The 21814-nt window shown below is 35.1% G+C and overlaps 1 protein-coding gene across 1 annotated transcript in view; it reads left to right on the top strand.

Moving 5' to 3' along the window:
- Positions 1–21814, top strand: part of DCDC1 (doublecortin domain containing 1) — a 496388-nt gene that overhangs the window by 281290 nt on the left and 193284 nt on the right. The window contains exon 19 of the mRNA XM_073216357.1: positions 13647–13707. Coding sequence (XP_073072458.1) covers positions 13647–13707 — 61 coding nt within the window. The remainder of the gene's footprint in view (positions 1–13646; positions 13708–21814) is intronic.

Here is a 21814-nt window from a genome sequence, read left to right as displayed (position 1 = left end):
TTTGAAAAGGAAGATAAAAATAATAGAGGCCTCTCTTACCTGACCTTAAGATTTATTATAAAACTACAGTAATGAAAATGGTGTTCTGTGGGCACCAAAGTAGGCAGTTAGATCAATGGAACAGAATAGAGCATCCAGAAATAACATCTATGCATTTATGGTCGGTTGATTTTTGACAAGAGTGCAAGGGAAATTCTGTGGAGAAAGGATTTATTTTGAACAAATAGTAATGGAAAAATTGGATATCCATATGCAAAAAAAAGAGCTTTGATCTATACTGCCCATAATATACAGTAATGAACTCAAAATAGATCTAAATGTAAAACCTTACACTGTAAATATTTTCTATGAAAACATAGGAAATATTTATGCCTTGTATTAGTCAAAATTTTCTTAGATGCGATATCAAAAGCATGATTTGCAAAACTACACATTTGTAAATTGGACTTCATTAAAATTAAGAATTTCTTCTTCATGAAAACATGGGCAGATAACTCATTTGTAAAAATACTTTAACAAAGAATATTGGGCAGATACGTAAACAAGTTGACATATGAAAAGCTGCTTATCATTATAGGAATGCAAAATAAACCTACAATTAATTACCACTACATATGTAGTAGAATGTCTAATGTTTAAAAGACAGACCATACGAAGTGTTGGGAGGTTATAGAGCAATTGAAATGCTCATGCATAGTTGGCAGAAATATAGAATGGTTCAATCACTTTGGAAAACTGTTGGTACCTTGCTAGAATATATACATATACATGTATATACATATATACACATACAAATACAGATATATACATGTTTCGGGTATAAACATATATCTACCTTATTGCCAGCCATTCCACTCCTAGAAGTTTACTCAAGAGAAATGAAATCACATGTCCTTACAAAGACTTGTACATGAGCATCCATAGCAGCTTTACTTATTTATTATTTTTACATTTAAAAAAATTTATTTTGGTATTGTCAACATACAATTACTTGAACAACATTATGGTTACTAGACTCCCCTATTATCAAGTCCCCCCCATATACCCCATTACAGTCGCTGTCCATCAGTGTAGTAAGATGCTATAGAATCATTACTTGTCTTCTCTGTATATACTGACTTTCCCGTGTCCACCCCCGCACCACTACATTATGTGTGCTAATTGTAATGCCCCTTTTCCCCCCTTATCTCTCCTTTCCCACCCATCCTCCCCAGTCCCTTTCCCTTTGGTAATGGTTAGTCCATTCTTGGGTTCTTTGAGTCTGCTGCTGTTTTGTTCCTTCAGTTTTTTCTTTGTTCTTATACTCCACAGATGAGTGACATCATTTGATACTTGTTTTTCTCTGCCTGGCTTATTTCACTGAGCATAATAACCTCTAGCTCCATCCATATTGTTGCAAATGGTAGGATTTGTTTTCTTCCTATGGCAGAATAATATTCCATTGTGTATATGTACCACATCTTCTTTATCCATTCATCTACTGATGGACACTTAGGTTGCTTCCATTTCATGGCTATTGTAAATAGTGCTGCGATAAACATAGGGGTGCATATGTCTTTTTCAAACTGGGCTCCGGCATTCTTAGGGTAAGTTCCTAGGAGTGGAATTCCTGGTTCAAATGGTATTTCTATTTTTAGTTTTTTGAGGAACCTCCATACTGCTTTCCACAATGGTTGAACTAGTTTACTTTCCCAACAGCAATGTAGGAGGGTTCCCCTTTCTCTGCATCCTCGCCAACATTTGTTGTTGGTCTTTTGGATGTTGGCCATCCTAGCTGGTGTGAGGTGATATCTCATTGTGGTTTTAATTTGCATTTCTCTGATGATTAGCGATGTGGAGCATCTGTTCAGGTGCCTGTTGCCATCTGAATTTCTTCTTTGGAGAAGTGTCTGTTCAGCTCCTCTGCCCATTTTTTAATTGGCTTATTTGCTTTATGTTTGTTGAGGTGCATGAGCTCTTTATATAATTTAGATGTCAACTCCTTATCAGATATGTCATTTATGAATATATTCTCCCATACTGTAGGATGTCTTTTTGTTCTACTGATGGTGTCCTTTGCTGTACAGAAGCCTTTTAGTTTGATATAGTCCCACTTGTTCATTTTTGCTTTTGCTTTTGTTTCCCTTGCCCAGGGAAATATGTTCATGAAGAACTTGCTCATGTTTATGTGCAAGAGATTTTTGCCTATATTTTTTTCTAAGAGTTTTAGGGTTTCATGACTTATATTCAGGTCTTTGATCGATTTTGAGTTTACTTTTGTGTATGGGGTTAGACAATAATCCATTTTCATGTTCTTACATGTAGCTGTCCAATTTTGCTAACACCAGCTATTGAAGAGGCTGTCATTTCCCCATTGTATGTCCATAGCTCCTTTATCATATATTAATTGATCATATATGCTTGGGTTTATATCTGGACTCTCTATTATGTCCCAATGGTCTATGGGTCTGTTCCTGTGCTAGTACCAAATTGTCTTGATTACTGTGGCTTTGTAGTAGAACTTGAAGTCAGGGAGCATAATTCCCCCTGCTTTATTCTTCCTTCTCAGGATTGCTTTGGCTATTTGGGGTCTTTTGTGGTTCCATATGAATTTTAGAACTATTTGCTCTAGTTCATTGAAGAATGCTGTTGGTATTTTGATAGGGATTGCATTGAATCTGTAGCTTGCTTTAGGCAGGATGGCCATTTTGACAATATTAATTTTTCTTAGCCAAGAGCATGGGATGAATTTCCATTTATTAGTGTCCTCTTTAATTTCTCTTAAGAGTGTCTTGTAGTTTTCAGGGTATAGGTGTTTCACTTCCTTGGTTAGGTTTATTCCTAGGTATTTTATTCTTTTTGATGCAATTGTGAATGGAATTGTTTTCCTGATTTCTCTTTCTGTTAGTTCATTGTTAGTATATAGGAAGTAAAACATATTTCTGTGTATTAATTTTTTATGCCACAACTTTGCTGAATTCAGATATTAGATCTGGTAGTTTTGGAGTGGATTCCTTAGGGTTTTTTATGTACAATATCATGTTATCTGCAAACAGAGACAGTTTGACTTCTTCCTTGCCAATCTGGATGCCTTTTATTTCTTCGTGTTGTCTGACTGCCATGGCTAGGACCTCCAGAACTATGTTGAATAAACGTGGGGAGAGTGGGCATCCTTGTCTTGTTCCCAATCTTGGGCGAAAAGCTTTCAGCTTCTCGCTGTTAAGTATAATATTGGCTGTGGGTTTGTCATATATGGCCTTTATTATGTTGAGGTACTTGCCCTGTATGCCCATTATGTTGAGAGTTTTTATCATGAATGGGTGTTGAATTTTGTCGAATGTTTTTTTCAGCGTCTGTGGAGATGATCATGTGGTTTTTGTCCTTCTTTTTGTTGATATACTGGATGATATTGATGGATTTTCGAATGTTGTACCACCCTTGCATCCCTGAGATGAATCCCACTTGATCATGATGGATGATTTAGGTGTATTTTTGAATTCAGTGTGCTAATATTTTGTTGAGTATTTTTGCATCTATGTTCATCAGGGATATTTGTCTGTAATTTTCTTTTTTGTAGTGTCTTTGCCTGGTTTTGGTATTAGAGTGATATTGGTCTTGTAGAATGAGTTTGGGATTATTCCCTCCTCTTCTACTTTTCTGAAAACTTTAAGGAGGATGAGTATTAGGTCTTCACTAAATGTTTGGTAAAATTCAGCAGTGAAACTATCTGGTTCAGGGATTTTGTTCTTAGGTAGTTTTTTGATGACCAATTCAATTTCGTTGCTGATGATTGGTCTGTTCAGATTTTCTGTTTTTTCCTGGGTCAGCCTTGGAAGGTTGTATTTTTCTAGAAAGTTGTCCATTTCTTCTAGGTTATCCAGTTTGTTAGTACATAATTTTTCATAGTTTTCTCTCATAATTCTTTGTGCTTTTGTGGTGTCTGTAGTGATTTTTCCTTTCTCATTTCTGATTCTGTTTATGTGTGTAGACTCTCTTTTTTTCTTGATAAGTCTGGCTAGGGGTTTATCTATTTTTTTTTTTGGAGAACCAGCTCCTGCTTTCATTGATTCTTTCTATTGTTTTATTCTTTTCAATTGTATTTATTTCTGCTTTACTGTTTATTATGTCCCTCCTTCTACTGACTTTGGGCCTCATTTGTTATTCCTTTTCTAGTTTCATTAATTGTAAGTTTAGACTCTTCATTTGGGATTGTTCTTCTTCCCTGATGTAGGCCTGTATTGCAATATATTTCTCTTTTAGCATGGCCTTTGCTGTGTCCCACAGATTTTGTGTTGTTGAGTTATTGTTGTCATTTTCCTCCATATATTGTTTGATCTCTGTTTTTATTTGGTCATTGATCCATTGATTATTTAGGAGCATGTTATTAAGCTTCCATGTGTTTATGGGCTTTTTCGTTTTCTTTGTGTAATTTATTTCTAGTTTCATACCTTTGTGATCTGAGAAGTTGGTTGGTATAATTTCAGTCTTTTTGAATTTACTGAGGTTTTTTTGTGGCATAATATATGATCTATTCTTGAAAGTAGTCCATGTGCACTTGAGAAGAATGTGTATCCTATTGCTTTTGGGTGGAGTGTTCTGTAGATGTCTGTTAGGTCCATCTGTTCTAATATGTTGTTCAGTGCCTTTGTCTCTTTACTTATTTTCTGTCTGGTTGACCTGTCCTTTGGAGTGAATGATGTGTTGAAGTCTCCTAAAATGAATGCATTGCATTCTATTTCCCCCTTTAATTCTGTTAGTATTTGTTTCACATATGTAGGTGATACTGTGTTGAGTGCATAGATATTTATAATAGTTATATCCTCTTGTTGGACTGACCCTTTTACCATTATATAATGTGCTTTTTTGTCTCTTGGTACTTTCTTTGTTTTGAAGTCTATTTTGTCTGATACAAGTACTGCAACTACTGCTTTTTTCTCACTATTAGTTACATGAAATATCTTTTTCCATCCCTTTACTTTCAGTCTGTGTATGTCTTTGGGTTTGAAATGAGTCTCTTGTAGGCAGCATATAGATGGGTCTTGTTTTTTTATCCATTCAGTAACTCTATGTCTTTTAATTGGTGCATTTAGACCATTTACAATGAGCTTGACTATCGATAGGTATGTACTTACTGCCATTGCAGGCTTTAGATTCATGGTTACCAAAAGTTCAATGGTAATTCCCTTACTATCTAACAGTCTAATTTAACTCATTTCATATGGTATTAAAAACACAACCTAAATGTTATTTTTTTTTCTTCCTTTTTCTTCCTACTCCATTCTTTGTATGTTATGAATCATATTCTGTACTCTTTATCTATCCCTTGGGTAACATCTATTTGGCCTTAGGAATACTTCCATCTATAGGAGTCCCTCCAAAATGCACTGTAGAGGTGATTTGTCAGAGGTAAATTCTGTTGGCTTTTGCTTATCTGAAAATTATTTAATCCCTCCTTCAATTGTAAATGATAACCTTGCACGGTAGACTATTCTTCATTCAATCCCCTTTTGCTTCATTGCATTAAATATGTCATGCCACTCCCTCTGGCCTGTAAGGTTTCTGTTGAGAAGTCTGATGATAGCCTGATGGGTTTTCCTTTGTCTGTGATCTTTTTTCTCTCTCTAGCTGCTTTTAAAAGTCTGTCTTTATTCTTGATCTTTGCCATTTTAATTATTATATGTCTTGTTGTTGTCTTCATTGGGTCCCTTGTGTTGGGAGATCTGTGCACCTCCATGGCTTGAGAGACTATCTCCTTCCCCAGATTAGGGAACTTTTCAGCAATTACCTCTTCAATGACACTCTCTATCCCTTTTTCTCTCTCTTCTTCTTCTGGTTCCCATGTAATGTGAATATTGTTCCGTTTGGATTGGTCACACAGTTCTCTCAATATTCTTTCATTCTTAGAGATTCTTTTTTCTCTCTGTGCCTCAGCTTCTTTATATTCCTCTTCTCTAATTTCTGTTTCATTTACGGTCTCTTCTACTACGTCTAATCTGCTTTTAAGTCCCTCCATTGTATGTTTCATTTCAGATATGGAATATCTTAATGATTGAATCTCCGACTTAAATTCGTTCCTGAGTTCTTGAATATTTTCCTGTACCTCCATAAGCATGTTTATGATTTTTATTTTGAACTCTCTTTCAGGAAGACTGGTGAATTCAGTTTCATTTGGTTGTTTTTCTGGGTCTTGTGAGATTTTGGTCTGGCCCATGTTCTTTTGACATTTCATATTTCTGTGTGGTGCCCACTAGTGCCCAGAAGCTCCAGTCTCTGGAGCTACTCAATCCCTAGAGTGAGGTTGGGGGTCATAAGGGAGCGGAGCTGGTGCCTGGGGAGAAGAAAGATCTATTTCCTGATTCCCATTTGTGGTGCCTGTCCCCAGTGTCAGAGCCAGTAGGCCAAGCACACAGGTGTAAGCCTCTATGCTTTGCATCTCTAGCTGTTGTAGGCGGGGCCTCCCTCTGGCTGGCCTGACACCAGCGCAGTGACTGCCGGTTTGTGAACCATGCTGGCAGGCTAGGAGGAAGGCACAGCAGGCTGCATTTCACAGTGGGGGGCCTTGGACCTGAGTAGGCAGTCAGGGGGATGGGGCGCCTGAAGCTCCTCAAAGTTCCCAACCAGCTGGGCCAAGCATGCCCAGAAAACCTTGTCCAGCTCTCCCCTCTCCCAGGCAGCAAGCTCCGTACAAACCCCGCCCCTTCAGCAGCCCTCTTGCTGCCAGGAAGCCTCTCACACTGCCTGCCTTTCCTCTGACACAGTGGCCAGCTGTGGATCCCCTCCTCCACAAACAGCTAGAATCTCAGTCTCTCAATCACTCTGCCTGTGCGAGCTCTCCAACTTCCAGAGCACCACACAATATAGGTTTCTGCTCACAAAGCAGACCTCCAGGGCTGGGTGTTCAGCAGTCCCAGGCTTCCACCCCCTCCCCTGCTCCATTTCTCTTCCTCCCACCAGTGAGCTGGGGTGGAGGAAGGGCTTGGGTCCCACTGGATTAAGGCTTTCGTACGTTACCCTGTTTTGTGAGGTCTGCTCTGTTTGTGAGGTCGATATGCAGTCTGGTTCAGTCTTCTTTCTTGTTGCTGTTTTAGGATTAGTTGTATTAATTAACTATATTTTTTTACTATTTGTGGTTTGGGAACAGTTCTCCATCTCACCTCTCATGCCGCCATCTTGAATCTCCCTAATTGGCCTTAGCAGCTTTATTTTCAAAGCCAAAGATAAAAACTGGAAGCAACCCAAAGGTCCATCCATAGGTGAATAGATAAATAAATTATCTATTGTGTATCTATATGATAAAATTTACTCAGGAATAAAAAGGAGGCAACTTTTGATACATACAATAATATGAATAAATCTCAGAGTAATTATATTGAGAGAATGAGCAAAACCATGAAGAGTTTATATTGTTTGATACAATTTATATAAAACTTAAGAAAATGTAAACTAAGCTAGAAAGTAAATCTGTGTTTGCCTAGAGATAGGAAGGTGGGGAGGGATAGAATGGGGCGACTACAAAGGTACAGAAGTAAACTTTGGGGGTGTTTTTTTTGGGGTGATATGGATATGTTCATTATCTTGACTGTTGTGATGCTTTAACAGGTATACACGTTTCAAAATTTATCAAATTTTACTCTTTAAATATGTGCCTGTCACATTGTACAATATTTTTAAATATGTCATTTTTTCCTCAGTAAAGCTGTTTTTATAAAGTACAAAAAACACAAAGAAAGGAAAACAAAAAATCAAAATGATGGGTAAAGAATGATTAAGGGGTTACTTTAGAGGGAAATGGTAAGGGAAGACTGCTGTCGGTGAGAGAGCTGATCAGGGTCACAATGGCAAGTACTTGGAAAGGTTGTTTATGTATAGCTTGATGAACGTGGTTCATCTCAGAGAGGGCCCTGCACTCACTGGATATTAAAATTGGTGTTGATCTGACCTTAGCCCATTGCGGTTTTCTTCCTACTCTGGTCAGGGTTGTCATAGAATTGGGTGGAACTGGAGCTACAAACTTGTCCTTTTTGCCTGTAGAGAAGAGAGCTTTGGTAAGAAGAAAGAAGGGAGAGGAGAAAAGTTGGATGATGGGAGAAAGGGAGGCTCCCTATGCAGAGGAGGATTATTTGTCTTTGTATTGATATAACTTGTCTTTCTCTGAGAAACAAAATCTATTGTAAGGTAGAAGCAAAATAGCAGAAAATTTGGAAAACTAGAAGTTCTCACAAATTGTGAAGCTACACTCTGTTTTTCAGAAAGCAGTTAAGGACCAGAATTTTAGAGCTTATTTCACCTCTTGTTATATACTTTCGAGCATGTTTATCTTTTCCAGAGCATCTGAAGTACCTGTGTGACTTATTTTTTTAAAACCAACCATATTTCATCATCAATAACAATAAATATCCTCATGTAACAGCAGCTTCTTACAGACAAAAGTTTTCCCCTTCTTCTAAGAAGTGTAATATGATTTTAACAAAAGCTATGCATCAAGACATTGCCTTTTATATGCTAAAAATAATAGAACTAGCACTTAAAGTAGCAACCTGACAACTCACAAAGAATACTGTAAACATATAATGCCTCATTAGTTCAGTTATGTCTCATTTGGTGTCACTCATCATATTCTTATTCATTATAGCAAGCACTTGCACATATTTGTCTTTTTAATATTTTTCTGTGATGTGCATCTGACCATGAGTGAATGAAAGCCAAACCAATGATGTTATTACTAAATGATATAAAAAATCATAAAAAAGTTATAACAGTCATAAACCTCAACATCAAAGATGTTTCTTTCTAAAAGATATCTTGGGCATCTTAAAGACAAACCAGTTGAATCAAAGTTCTTTTTTAGGTCACCATTTAATCTTGATTTTACTTCATTTTTAAAGAATATAAATATGTAGGATCTGCTTTTTAGTGATAAATTCATAATTAAAGCAATATACACACACACACACACATCCATCCACACAGAGCTTAGATTATAGAGACAAAACTGGGGACCTGTACTTTTATTTGGCTTGCACATTATTATAATTTATAATTTTGTAATGAATTGAGAGCTTATAAAAATAAGGAGATTTCACGGAAAAAATTACATTTTTCTGTTTTTTATTGAAAAAAATCAGAAGGGTGAGCAAAACTGAACTTTCATTCTCTCATGACACCAATCACACAGAAATGGATTCTCCTCTACATGGAACATATACCTTCCAGTTTCCTATATTCTCCATCATTTCCAAAAGGAGCCCTCCCACTAACTCTAGCCTGCTTCCTTTATTTCTATTACCTGTCTGGTTATCTTTACTGTTTTCTTTATTCAGTTATGGTTTTTTTGCATCGTCTTTAGTTTTTCACTTACATATTGCTGGAAATGCATTAATAAGTGGCCAACATTAATCTAGACTAGGTAAAACAAACACTGCTTTAGGGACACCTTTAAAAACAAGCCAAGTGTAGCTGTGTAATGCTAGATGCAGACATGGAAAAACTGACAAGTGAACAGACAGCAAATCACCAGATAATCTAAGAGACTGAAAACCATCTCCTTGGTCAAGTCTTGAAGTTTAGGAGACTAAGAGTTAGATTAAAACAGACTCTAACAAGTTCACAGTGTAGAAAGGACCATTTGCCATGCATTGGACTTAGATAATATTCAAACATATAGATAACACCATTAGAAATGCCAGCATCAAATAGAAAATTGTCCATGTGTAATTTCACAATATGTACATTGAAGGATGAAACTTCTTATCTCTACTTTTACTATGTTAAAGTAACATGGAGAGGAAATGATTTCCTTCATTTGCTAAGGATCCTAATTTTGGTCTTGGTAGCATTGGAAGACAGCCACCTGAAGCTGTCTGGGAAAATAGCATGATGACATTTCTCCTTACATTCAACTGGGAAATCATGAATGTTAGCCTATGAAATTTCCCCCGAACAGTTCACTGTGGCCATGGCTGCCTTCTTGCCCCTATATTCTGATAAATGGGATATTTATCAAGGAAAAAAACCCCACATATGCATGTTTTATAGATTCCCAATAGAAATACTATAATGCATATGCATGCCCATTGAGGTTACCATCAGCAGGCTTCCAGGGCGGATAGTGCTCAGTTTCCTCACCTGTAAGATCAGAGTATGTGAGTAGTCTTGAGAATCACATGCTTTCAGAAAAGGAAGGACTCTAAAGAATACCTACTCCAAACCCCTCTTTAATAATAATGTTAGTGTCAGTGGTGATGGCGGTGGTTGTGATAATAATAACATCATCATTATTATAAGAAATTCCAGGGCCACTAGAGACTAACTGATCTATTTGAGGTCATACATCTAGTTAATATCAGATCCAAGACCAGCACTCAGATCTCTCACTTGTAGTCCAGCACAAGCCATGGTATTTATTTTGGACTTTGATTTTAGATGGACTACTGCTTCTATATTTTCTCCTCTTTCTTTCATTACTGATGTTTTCATCACTATTTTTAAATTTTGGTTTTGTTTCTTTATAAAAATTGTTTTAGCTTGGTACTTGTTGACCAAGAAGAAGAGATTCTATGACATTATTCTCTAATTCAGTGCCACATGAGCATCATTGCATACTGGGTGTAAATTTGATTTCTTTACATATAAAATGTCTTGAAAAATAAACAGATGCACTTTTGTTTGTAGAAATTTTAGTTTTTTAAGATAAATTATTGATAATTTCTCATCTGACCTAATGTGGGCACCATGTGAGAGATTTGCTTTTTATAACTTTGATAAAATTTGAAAGTAACTCTTATATATATATATACTCCAAATAGGAAAATTACTACTAAGCTCATGGAGCTTATAGATGATATAAATTACATGCTGTTATTAAAATTTCCTAGGCAAATATATACTCGAACAGAACTGAAACTGAAAAATTTTGAGAAATGCTTTTCATTTTTTCAGTATTATTTCTTATTTTGTTAACCAAGATATAATTTATGTTCTTTAGCTACCCACTAATATCTTTTAAATTCCCTAAATTGCCAAATTAATTTTTAGGGTGATAACATTTTGACATTTTATTCATGTATCTATTTATTCAAAGATATCTTTAGTCTCTCATCATATGCCTGGCACTGTGGTCAGCTCTAAGGACACATTGTCTTGCCAATATGGTGGACATCTTCCCTGTTGTATTATTTTTGGGAAAAGATACCAGAAATTCAGAAAAAAACTGAAACCAACATAATTTGTGTTTGGATCACATTCATCCTCAAGCCAACACAATAATCCAGTTAAAAGATGAAATTCTGAGTTATACAGATTTAGACTATTAGCATCTGTTTATTAATTACCAGTTGTAAATGTCTTACACTTTGAAAAATTATCACTTTCCATTTTATTTATCTTCAAGAAATCTGCTCACAATAATTTATGCAACAGGAAGAATAGCCAATAAGCAATAAAGTTGTACTGAGTTATAGCTCCTATGCATTAAAGTGATCTAAATTTTATCACAACCCAGTACATTTCCATCAAAGCATTTCAGCATCACTCTTTACTATTATTATTATTAGAAGAACTGTAATTATAAGTCATTATAACTTGGGATTGACAGCCTTAAAGACAAGTAATAATGCTGTTTTTGTTATTTTTTTCATTCAATGGTTGAAATAGTTTTTTCAGTACCACAGGAGAATTTGCAATAGTATGAAACTAGTTAGTGATTATATGAACACAATTGTATTAAAACAAAATCTATGTTCATATCAAAGTGTTTTAGATCACTAAGATTATGCATCAAATTATTATCAGTGAAACAAAATGTTGATTCCATTTTTAAACATCAAGCTGCACAAAATAATTTGGGTTACAGTTTTCCAATCTAATTGAGAAGATGTTGAGCTGAAAGTCAGACTCTCTTGGTTCTGGTTCTTATTTGATACCACCTAGTTCTGTGATTTTGACCGGCTCACTTCATCTCTCTGTATATCACTTCATTCATCTATAAAGCGCACACTAAGTAGATCAGGATAACTCCTCAGTTCCCCTCAAATTCTCAGTCTGTGTGTTGCTGTGTTCGATAATGAATATTATTTTATAATTGTAGATTCTAGATCCCCAGTCTTTTTTTTTTTATTAAGGTATCATTGATATACACTCTTATGAAGGTTTCACAAGAAAAACAATGTGGTTATTCCATTCACCCTTATTGAGTCCACTCCCATACCCCATTGCAGTCACTGTCCATCAGTGTAGTAAGATGCCACAATAGTTCCTCACTCTTAAGACAAAAATTTTTTATAAGTTTTTCTTTCCTTTATTAATTACAGAATAAAAAGAACTTCTCAATACCTCCTTCACCTGTCCAGTGCTGAAACTGAACAATACTTACATTTGTCTAAAACCTGAGAATGTTATTCTTAGCTTAGAGATCAGTTAGCTGTTGAAAGATGTTTCATAAAAAACTTGAACATACATATTAGAATGCTTCGTGTTTTCTCACGTCTCTGTTCCCCTCTCCTCCATTGTAATTTCACTTTCTTTTAATATTGTCATGTTCTGCTTCCTTACCCAAATTTGACATCTGAGATTTATCCTGCCTACTTTCTCTAACTCCACCCTATTTATTAATCACTAAATCATTTTTCCTTTTATAATAGTTTAAGTAGGTGGTCCTTCCTTTCCCCCCTGCTCTCATTACTCCAGTTCAGTATTTTCCAAAGTCTGGGTCCTCGACCATACCCACCCAAATTCCCCAGAGCTTATAATCAGGACCACTGTAATACCGGTAAATGTAGATTTCTGAGGGTCCAAACCTTCAGAATCAAAGCTCTGAGGATAGGGTCCTGGAGACCTACATTATTACCAAGCACCCATTTCAACATGCCCGAGAATTCTTCACATTTTTTAATATGAACTAAATGTGGCTGAAATGCTAATGTGCACTGACCTTGTTTTGCACTGCTGCCTTCACAGGTCTGCCCAGATCAAACCGCACCTTGCTTTAGAATAGAGCATTAATTGACACCTCTTATTCTCAACCATTCATGTTTCTGTCAAAACTCAGAGGCAGTAGGAAATCTTGTTTAACATCCCATTACACTTAATTTAATTCCTTTGTTCTACCTTTGTGAGGTATCTAAATATTAATGAATGTATCATTAGTTAATTTAGTCATGATTAGCTTCATCACATTTTAGTTTTTTCTTACTCAGACTTACCTCAGAAAATCTGACATTGCTTAATAAAATTTTCTGACCATTTTAGAGTCAAATGCCTGAGATACCCAATTTTCCATGCTATTGTTTTCCATCTCATCCTTTTAATTCTTATACTTAATTAAGACCCTATCTCTCCGTCTCACAGAAAATCTTTTTTGGGGACAGAAATTTCTATAATATTCTTTTGATTCTATTTATTTTCTAAAACTCTTAATCATTGCTGTCATTGATAATACAAATGTACAAACCTCACCACCACTACCACTTTGGGTACCAAAGAAATTGTCTTAGGGAAGGCTTTAGCTGCTGAGGTCGCAGTCATGATGGTAGAAAGGTCAAGTCCTTGGTGGAGTGTAGGTGGTCCTTCTCCTGCCAAGCTACATGGACAGTGATCCTTTTATTTGAAACCTACAGAATGTTTCATTGTGGAAAAAAGTTGTCAATGTCTAAATTACGTTTTCGTTACAGACATAAGGAAGATGATTCTCAGAAGTGGGTGTTTGGAACTGATGGCTGCATTTACTCTAAGGTAAGGGCTTTCTTTATAAGCCATGGCTTTTATTTCTAAGTTTTTCTGTTCCCAGATTCTTATAAAATGCACTTTCCAGTTTTGAGAGCAACAAATACTTTTCTGCAGAAATGATTTTTCATTCTGTGTCCAGAAATTTATAACTTAATTTCATTTAACTCAATATTTTCCTTTGAGGTTTTATTTGACCTTAAAACATGAGTTTTCCAAGGCTAAAAATAATTTTCTCCAATTCATCACTATGATATGACCCAGTAACTCAGGGCATCAGTTTTCTCTCTTTTATTTTTTAAACTTAATTTAATTTATTATTTTTATTGAAATATCATTGACATATAACCTTGTATACATTTAAGTTGTATAGCATGTCAAATTATTACATTTATATGTTGCAATATGATTACCACCATAGCATTAACTAACACTTCTGTCAGGCCACAGAATTATCATTTCTTTTTTTTGTGATGAAATTAAAATCTACTCTCTTAATAACTTTCAAGTATATAATATGTTATTGTTGACTAACCACTATGCTATGGATTAAGTCTCCAGAATTTATGTATCTACTAGTTGCAAGTTTGAACCCTTAAACAACTCCCTGATCTATGAGTTCAGCTTTTTAGATTCTGCATGTAAGTGATATCATACAGTATTTGTCTTTCTCCTTCTGACTTACCTCATTTAGCATAATGACCCCAAGATCCATCCATGTTGTTGCAAATGGAAGAATTTCCTTCTTTCTCATGGCTGAATAATACTCTATTTCATATATAAATATACACACATGTTATGCATATATATTTATATATCTTTATCCATTAATCTGTTGATGGACACTTAGATTGTTTCAATATCTTGGCTATTGTGTATAATGCTGCAGTAAATATGGGAGTACAAATATCTTTTTGATATCTGCATCAGTTTTCCTATTTATTAAATTGAGATTAGTATTTTGGAACACTGACAATATCTACTAAAATTGAACATGTCTATACAGTCTAGCATTTCCCCTACTAGGTTAATAGTAAACAGAAACACTTGCTTACGTAAGTAAAAGGTATTTACTAAAATGTTAATAGTGGCACTAATTATAGTAGCCTCAGCATGGGGATTACTGAAATGCTTGTTAGCAGCAGACTAGATAAATAAATTGTGGTCCATATACTCCACAGAATAGTATATAGCAGAATTGGAAAATTTCTCTAAAGGGCCAGATACTAAATATTTGGGGTTTTGTGAGTCATATGATCTCTGTCCCAACTTCTTAACCCTGCCTTTGTAGCATGCAGGCAGCCATAGACAATATGTAAAAGAATGGCATGGCCATGTTTCAATAAAACTTTATTTACAGAAGCAGACAGTCAGTTAGATTTGGCTCATGGGCTATAGTTTTCTGACCCTGGAGAATAGCAATGCCAGTGAGCAAATACAATTACATGTAACAAGGTGTGATTCTTGAAAATATAAATGGTAAACAAAAGGAACCAGATGCAGGAGAATACAAACTGTACAATTGCAGTTATTTAAAATTAAATCCAGACAACACCATCAGTCTATTGTGATAGAAGTCAGGAGAGTAGATATTGCTAAAGACATTAGTGACTGAAAGGGGCCATGAAGAATGCTTCCGGCATCTTGTGATGTTCCCTTTGTTGACCTGGTAGTTCATTAAACAGGTGTTTCCTAGTAGAAATTGATTGAACTGAACATTTTTGATCTTCTGTGTGTATATTACATTTCCATAAAAAGTATGTTTGGTTAAAGTGAAATTGTTTCTGACTTCTCAAGATTTCCTTCCTGTGGTTCCAAGTCTAAATGAAATGTCAATCATCAATATTTAAGGTATAAATTAGATTCATCAAATGGTATCTGTTCATGTTTGCCTCAGAATTCCACCATCATGATCTCAAAAATGTTAAGTTATTTAAATGAATGAAGCTTAATGCTAAGCTACTTAATTTCTCAGGGCTGCTGTAGCAAAGTGTCATAAATCGGGAAGCTTAAAACAACAGAAGTGTATTCTTTCTAGTTCTGGAAGCCAGAAGTCTGAAATCACTGTCAGCAGTGCTGTGCTCCATCCAGATCTTCTAGAGCAGTACTCTTCTTTGCCATTCCATCTTCACATGGTCCCCAGACATTTCTTGACTTACGGCAGCACAGCTATCTGCCTCCATCTCCACATGGCCATCTCCCTCTGTGTCTGAATCTCTGTGTGTATTTGTGTCCAAATTTCCCTCTCCTAACAAGGACACCAGTCATATTGGAGTAGTACCCATGCAATGACCTAATAGTCTCTGATTATATCTGCAGAAAACTAAATAAGGTCACATTCACAGATACTAGGGGTTGGTACTTCAACATACCTTTTTGGAGGACACAATTTAACCTAGAACTCATAGTGTACTAGTTGCAATATATTCCCTCTCAGTTCCAGATTCCAGATCTACTATTCAGTGCCTGGCACCTACCTTGGGCAGCTTCAAAGCAGAATACTTCCAGTTGGGCATCTACCTGTGAATCATTTCCCTGAGCATATTCACTGTGTACGACCTTTCAGTAGAGTGTCACCAACTCGGCACTTCCCTGAGGCAACCCTGTTGGTGAATCTCTCTGGTGCACTGCCTCAGGGACCTCTGCATCATCCAGTGAGCCATGGCTGTGCCCTCTTTGGTGTGGCCCATATCTCTTGTGGAGTCAAGCCTCTTCTTGGGCTTTGTTTCAGGCCTAGGCATACTGGTTGCTCCCTGTATCTGCTATTTATATATTCTTTAGTATTCTCTTAATTCTTATTAGCCAATCTCTCATCACTCTAATCCTCTGTTACTAATTGCTTATATTAAATATTACCTGTTAAAATTACTATGTGCCTTCTATCTCCTTATTGAACCCTGACTTATAAACATAGTACCCTTCTTTCTCTAGTATCCTCGAATTACATAGTTGAGCTATTATTCATTACAACCTGAACCATTTGAGAGATTTAGGGAGCTTGATACAATTTAAATTTTAAAATAAACATAATAGCATTTCCATGAGTAGTTATTTGTTGGCACACTGACCAAAATCTCAACCCCATTCGCTAACTCAACTAAGACTATATACTTTTTTGCTTCCTAAGCAGAGAATTTGACATAGTCATCAAATAAAGCATTTAAAAATATCTTTCTCTACCTTCATTCTGAGATTCACCCTAGCTTTCCCCTTGACCTGTTTCTGACTTCACTATATTCCTGAGCCAGAGTGAGTCACAGAAAAACCAAAATTTATACATTTTGGTAAAACTAAAATAGAATTTTGAGACTGTACCAAAATATCCTTGTAGCTCTTTGGCCTGTACCTGCACATGAGAACTTCATTCTGAGACATACCTGAACAAAGCTGATGTCTATTACCCAAGAATATAATATAATTGTTTTATGTTTTAGGTAACAGACGTAGAACAGGACCAGGGTATAAGTATATTTTCTTCTTTTCCCTCCCAAAATTCAGGTACCTAAATATCTACTTCCACTCTGCTGTCCTTTTACCTCTTCTTTTCTAGCAATTTATAGTGTTCTAATTATTCCCAACAATACCATTTATAGCTAGCAAATAATGCATATACTTTTGTGTTTCAAACTCAAATTACTTTTAAGAAGAGATATTGATTCTAAAAATGTTAATGTTCCATTCCCAAACACAATTGCTGATTTTTAAATTATTATTATTCTAGATTCACAGAACAAAACTATTTATTAATGAATCTTTTTAGAGTTTTAGAAATTTTGTTTAGACCCTAATGTAGTCATATCTAAAACTATACCCATGTAGCTAAGGCTAAAATGGAAGATAATTTGATAATTATTTGCAGCTGATAAAGGGATCTTATTACATTCATTAATAGAAGACCGGATTACTACTTTAGCATATTAATAACTAATTTTGACTCACCGCTTATTAGCTGTGTGGCCTTAGGCAAGTCATTTAACCTTTCCAGCTTCATATTCTTTGTCTGCAAAATGGAGATGTTAATACTAGCATTTTGATTATTTGGCACATATTCTGACCTACCTATAGATCTGGCACATTGATTCTAGCTAATTGATAATTTGTAGCTATTAATGATAATAATGAACAAATTTACATATATCATTTTTATATTGTTTTTCATTTGGATATGTTTTTTTCTTTTGTTCATTTTTAAAGTTAACCATTCCTCTATTAATCTGCAAAAAGATAAATTCCTTTGTACACACCACAGTTTCAGCTAAATTAAAGGTTTAAACTTAAGCTTAGAACCATAAAATATCTAGAGGAAAACATGATTAGAGCATCTAACCCAGAGTAGTGGTGGGTAGACATCTTTATGAGCAAACAAAGAAAGGTAGAATCTGTAAAGGACAAGACTAATGGCTTTGAGTATATAAAAATTTGAAAACTCTTGATTCTAAAGTAGCATAAGCAAAAGTAAGTGAGAAATATGACAAGTAGGGAAAACTTATACAGTGTAAAGGTCAGAGATGGGATGATACTCTTAATACATGTGACAAGCTCTATATAACAATAGAAAAAGATAAACACTTCAATAGAAAAATAAAGGACATGAAAAAAGAAATACATGTCAGAAGAAAAATTTGAAAAGCAGAACAAAATTAAAAAGTTCAACCTCACTAGAAATTAAATAAATGTAAGGCAGTGAAGAAATATTATTTCCCTATTAAATACAGGAGAATGTAAAACTAGGGATATCCAATGTTGATGAAGATACAAGAAAACAAATGTGCACATTTCCTTTTTTTGTATTTGTACTTTCTGTTTTGTTTTGGTATTATCTATTGCATTGTAACAACTCATCCCCAAAGCATAGTAATTTAAGACATCAAATATTTATTATCTCACAGTTTCTGTGGGCCAGAAATCTGGGAGTGGTTTAGTTGGGTAGTTCTAACTCAGAGTCTTTAATGAGGTTGCAATCAAGGTGTGAGCAGGGATTGCAGTCATCCTGAGGCTTGATTGGGCTGGAAGATCTGCTTCTAAGCACACATACATTGCTGTTGTACAGAGGCTACAGTTCCTGGGTAAATGGACTTCTGCATAGTACAGTTTACGACTTGATCTGGTGACCCAAGACATCAAGGGAGAAGAAGAGAAGAAAATGGAAGCTGCAGTATCTTTTATAACCTAATCTCAGAAGTGACATAATATTTACGCCATTTTCTATGGGTCACCTATACCATACCTGATATAACATGGGAGCAGATGATACATGGGTATGAATACCAGGAGATGTTAGGGTTATCTGGAGACTGGTACAATATTTCTGAGGGTCATTTTGGCAATATTATGAAAATATGTCTAAAACATATTCCTTCGATTCAGAAATTCCACTTATAGCAACTTACCCCAAATAAATAATCAATAGTATGCACCATATGTTTTTAAGTATGTTCATTGGAGCACTGTTTATAATAGTGAAAACTGAAAACAGGTTAAGTAATCAACAGTGAGGTTAAATAATATTCAAAATATTATGGTATGTCTTTATTATGGATTCTATATATATTGACATCACAAATAATTTAGGATACTTTATGATAACAGGAAAAATGTTAATGTGATTTGAGAAAAATCAGGTAAGAAAGCTATTTATTGATTTATGTTGTATCAAAGATATGTGTATGGGTAGGTGTGTGTACAGACAAAACTGGAAGTTTATACATAAAATGGGTGGTAGGAGGATGGATATTATTTGAGCTTTTCTATATTTTCTAAGTTTTCTAAAGAAAAAAAGCATTTATGATTAGGAAGAAAAAGAAACTTTTCAAAACTATGCATTATCATGCACTGACCAAGGTATAGAGTATCTACAGTTTAAACCATCCCAGGTGAGATTCTGTTGACCTGCCTGCTGTATTTCCTGTGAGCACATAAATAGTCCTTTGGAGCCCCAAGTGAGGGCAAATACATGGACTTTCCGACAGAGGGAACATCAGGGAGCGATGAAGATGACTCCCAGCCCTATTAGGCTGAAGACCATCTTATGAATGGATGGCAACTTTTTTAGAAACCAGAGTTGCCATTGTACCTGGAGAGTGAGTTTGGTTAGTGTGAAATTCTGAGCAGATTCTTACTCAGTCTTCAGTAGAAAATTTATCCCTCAATGAAGAGGAACTATGGTCACGAAGTTGGTAAATAGCACAGTTGGAATTTGAAACCAGAATAGGACTATAGGATGTTAATAGTGAGGGTACTATTTAAAATTTTTGAAGTGGGAATGATGTGATCAAAGTTGTATCTTATTAAAACTTGTCTTCTGTTAAAAGTGGTAAAAGTGAATTACAAAGAAGAATTCAGTGTAGCCCAAAGGGCTGATGAGCTTGTAAAATAATGAGGGCTAAGACATTAGCTGTCAATTTAAGGTGATGTGCAAGTACACTGGAGAGGAAGAAAAGCCAAAAGATTAGGCTGTTGACTCCTTAGGAGAGAAGATTAGAATTCCAGATTTTGGAGAAGGGAGTTGTTTCTACTGGTGGTCTGAATATTGAACTGGTAGGTACCTTGTTAGAGATCAAGATGACTTTATCCAAAATATAAAATAGAGAATACTAAAGAACTATGGTATCAAAATGTTAGAATAGCCATCATCTGGGGAAGGAATGGTCCAGAATGATCCCAAAAGGAAAATGCCAGAATAATTTGTAAATGTCTCCAAATGCATCATGGGAGGATAGGTACTGGCACTGGTTACTCTGTGTTACTTGTGTGCATTGGCCACCTTGCTAGGCTATCAACTCCAGGAAGCAAAGGCCATGTCTTTTTTTTTTTTTTTTTTCCTTTTTTCTGTCTTTGTTTCTATTCTGTCTAGCAGAATGTTCAGACACATAATGGTTCTATCTTTTGGGCACTTCCTCATCCATCTCTTTAGATATGTATTGAAGTTTCCCATGTTCTAGGTATGCCTTCTTTCCAACAAGAGGGGAATATACCTCAGAAGTAAAGAGGTAAAACATCTTTACCTCTATCAGAGAATGGGAAACATGAAAGTACTATCAGAATATAAGGGGTATACATTACCAGAATCAAGACCAGGCCATTTACACTAGTTGTCTCAGAATGTGTCACTATTTTGCTTTTTATAAATTGATTCTTTTGATGCTCTGATATTTTGGAATGGATTTAATATTATATCCCACTATTCATGTTTCTTCTCATATTGAAAATATAGTGCTCTTTGTTGCTGAATTTTGGCTTTGATGTTTTACTGTAGAAACAATGTAAAATAATCTGCTTCTCTATTGCCCATCATATTCACTTCACCTGAATTGTCCTGAACATATTTAAGACAATAAGAACTGACAGAAGAAAAACTAACAATGCAATAGATATCACATAACCTTCAAGGTAAAATGGAAATCCTAGTTCTGTTAGGTTAAACTTCTCTTTGGTAATGTTTTGGGTTAACTAACTGATTTGTTATGTTAGAGAGAATGCACATTTACAAACTTTCCAAGATTCTCTAATATATACAGTAAAGATGGTATTTTTAATTGTGTCTTTTAAAAATATTTTTAAATAAGTTATTCATGTGCATGATAAAAATATTTTTTAAATATGCTGATTAATATTTTTGAAAAATCTCTTGTCAAACACTAATCCAATTTCCCAGAGTTAGTGAAAACAGAAGATTTTTGTGTATATTCTCATAAATTATGTACATATTTGCATGTATAGTATGGTTTCCATTTAAATAATACAAGTAGTATGTTAGTTGTCAGAATGCCTTCCAATAATTCAGAACTGAATAAAATAAGCAAAAGTAACTTCTAAACCTATTCCTCAAAGATTATCATTAATAGTGTATTCAATTATGTATATATGTAATAATATATATGAAATCTAATTATAAATAAATTACATATATATATGTATGTGTACATGTGTATAAACATATATATATATAAAAAACACTTCATGACCTACAGTTATTTTACTCAATAACATATTGTGGCCATCACTCCATATTAATATCCATATTGACTCCCTATTTTAAAATTTTCTTGATGATGCACAGTGAGACAAGTAGGAACCATGCTTCAGTGAACATTTTTGTATGTATGTATATGTTAAG

This window comes from Manis javanica, chromosome 11, assembly GCF_040802235.1.
Source record: "Manis javanica isolate MJ-LG chromosome 11, MJ_LKY, whole genome shotgun sequence".
Lineage (NCBI taxonomy): Eukaryota > Metazoa > Chordata > Mammalia > Pholidota > Manidae > Manis > Manis javanica.
The sequence above is the reverse complement of the archived record's forward strand: the minus strand, read 5'-3'. Positions and strand labels throughout refer to the sequence as shown.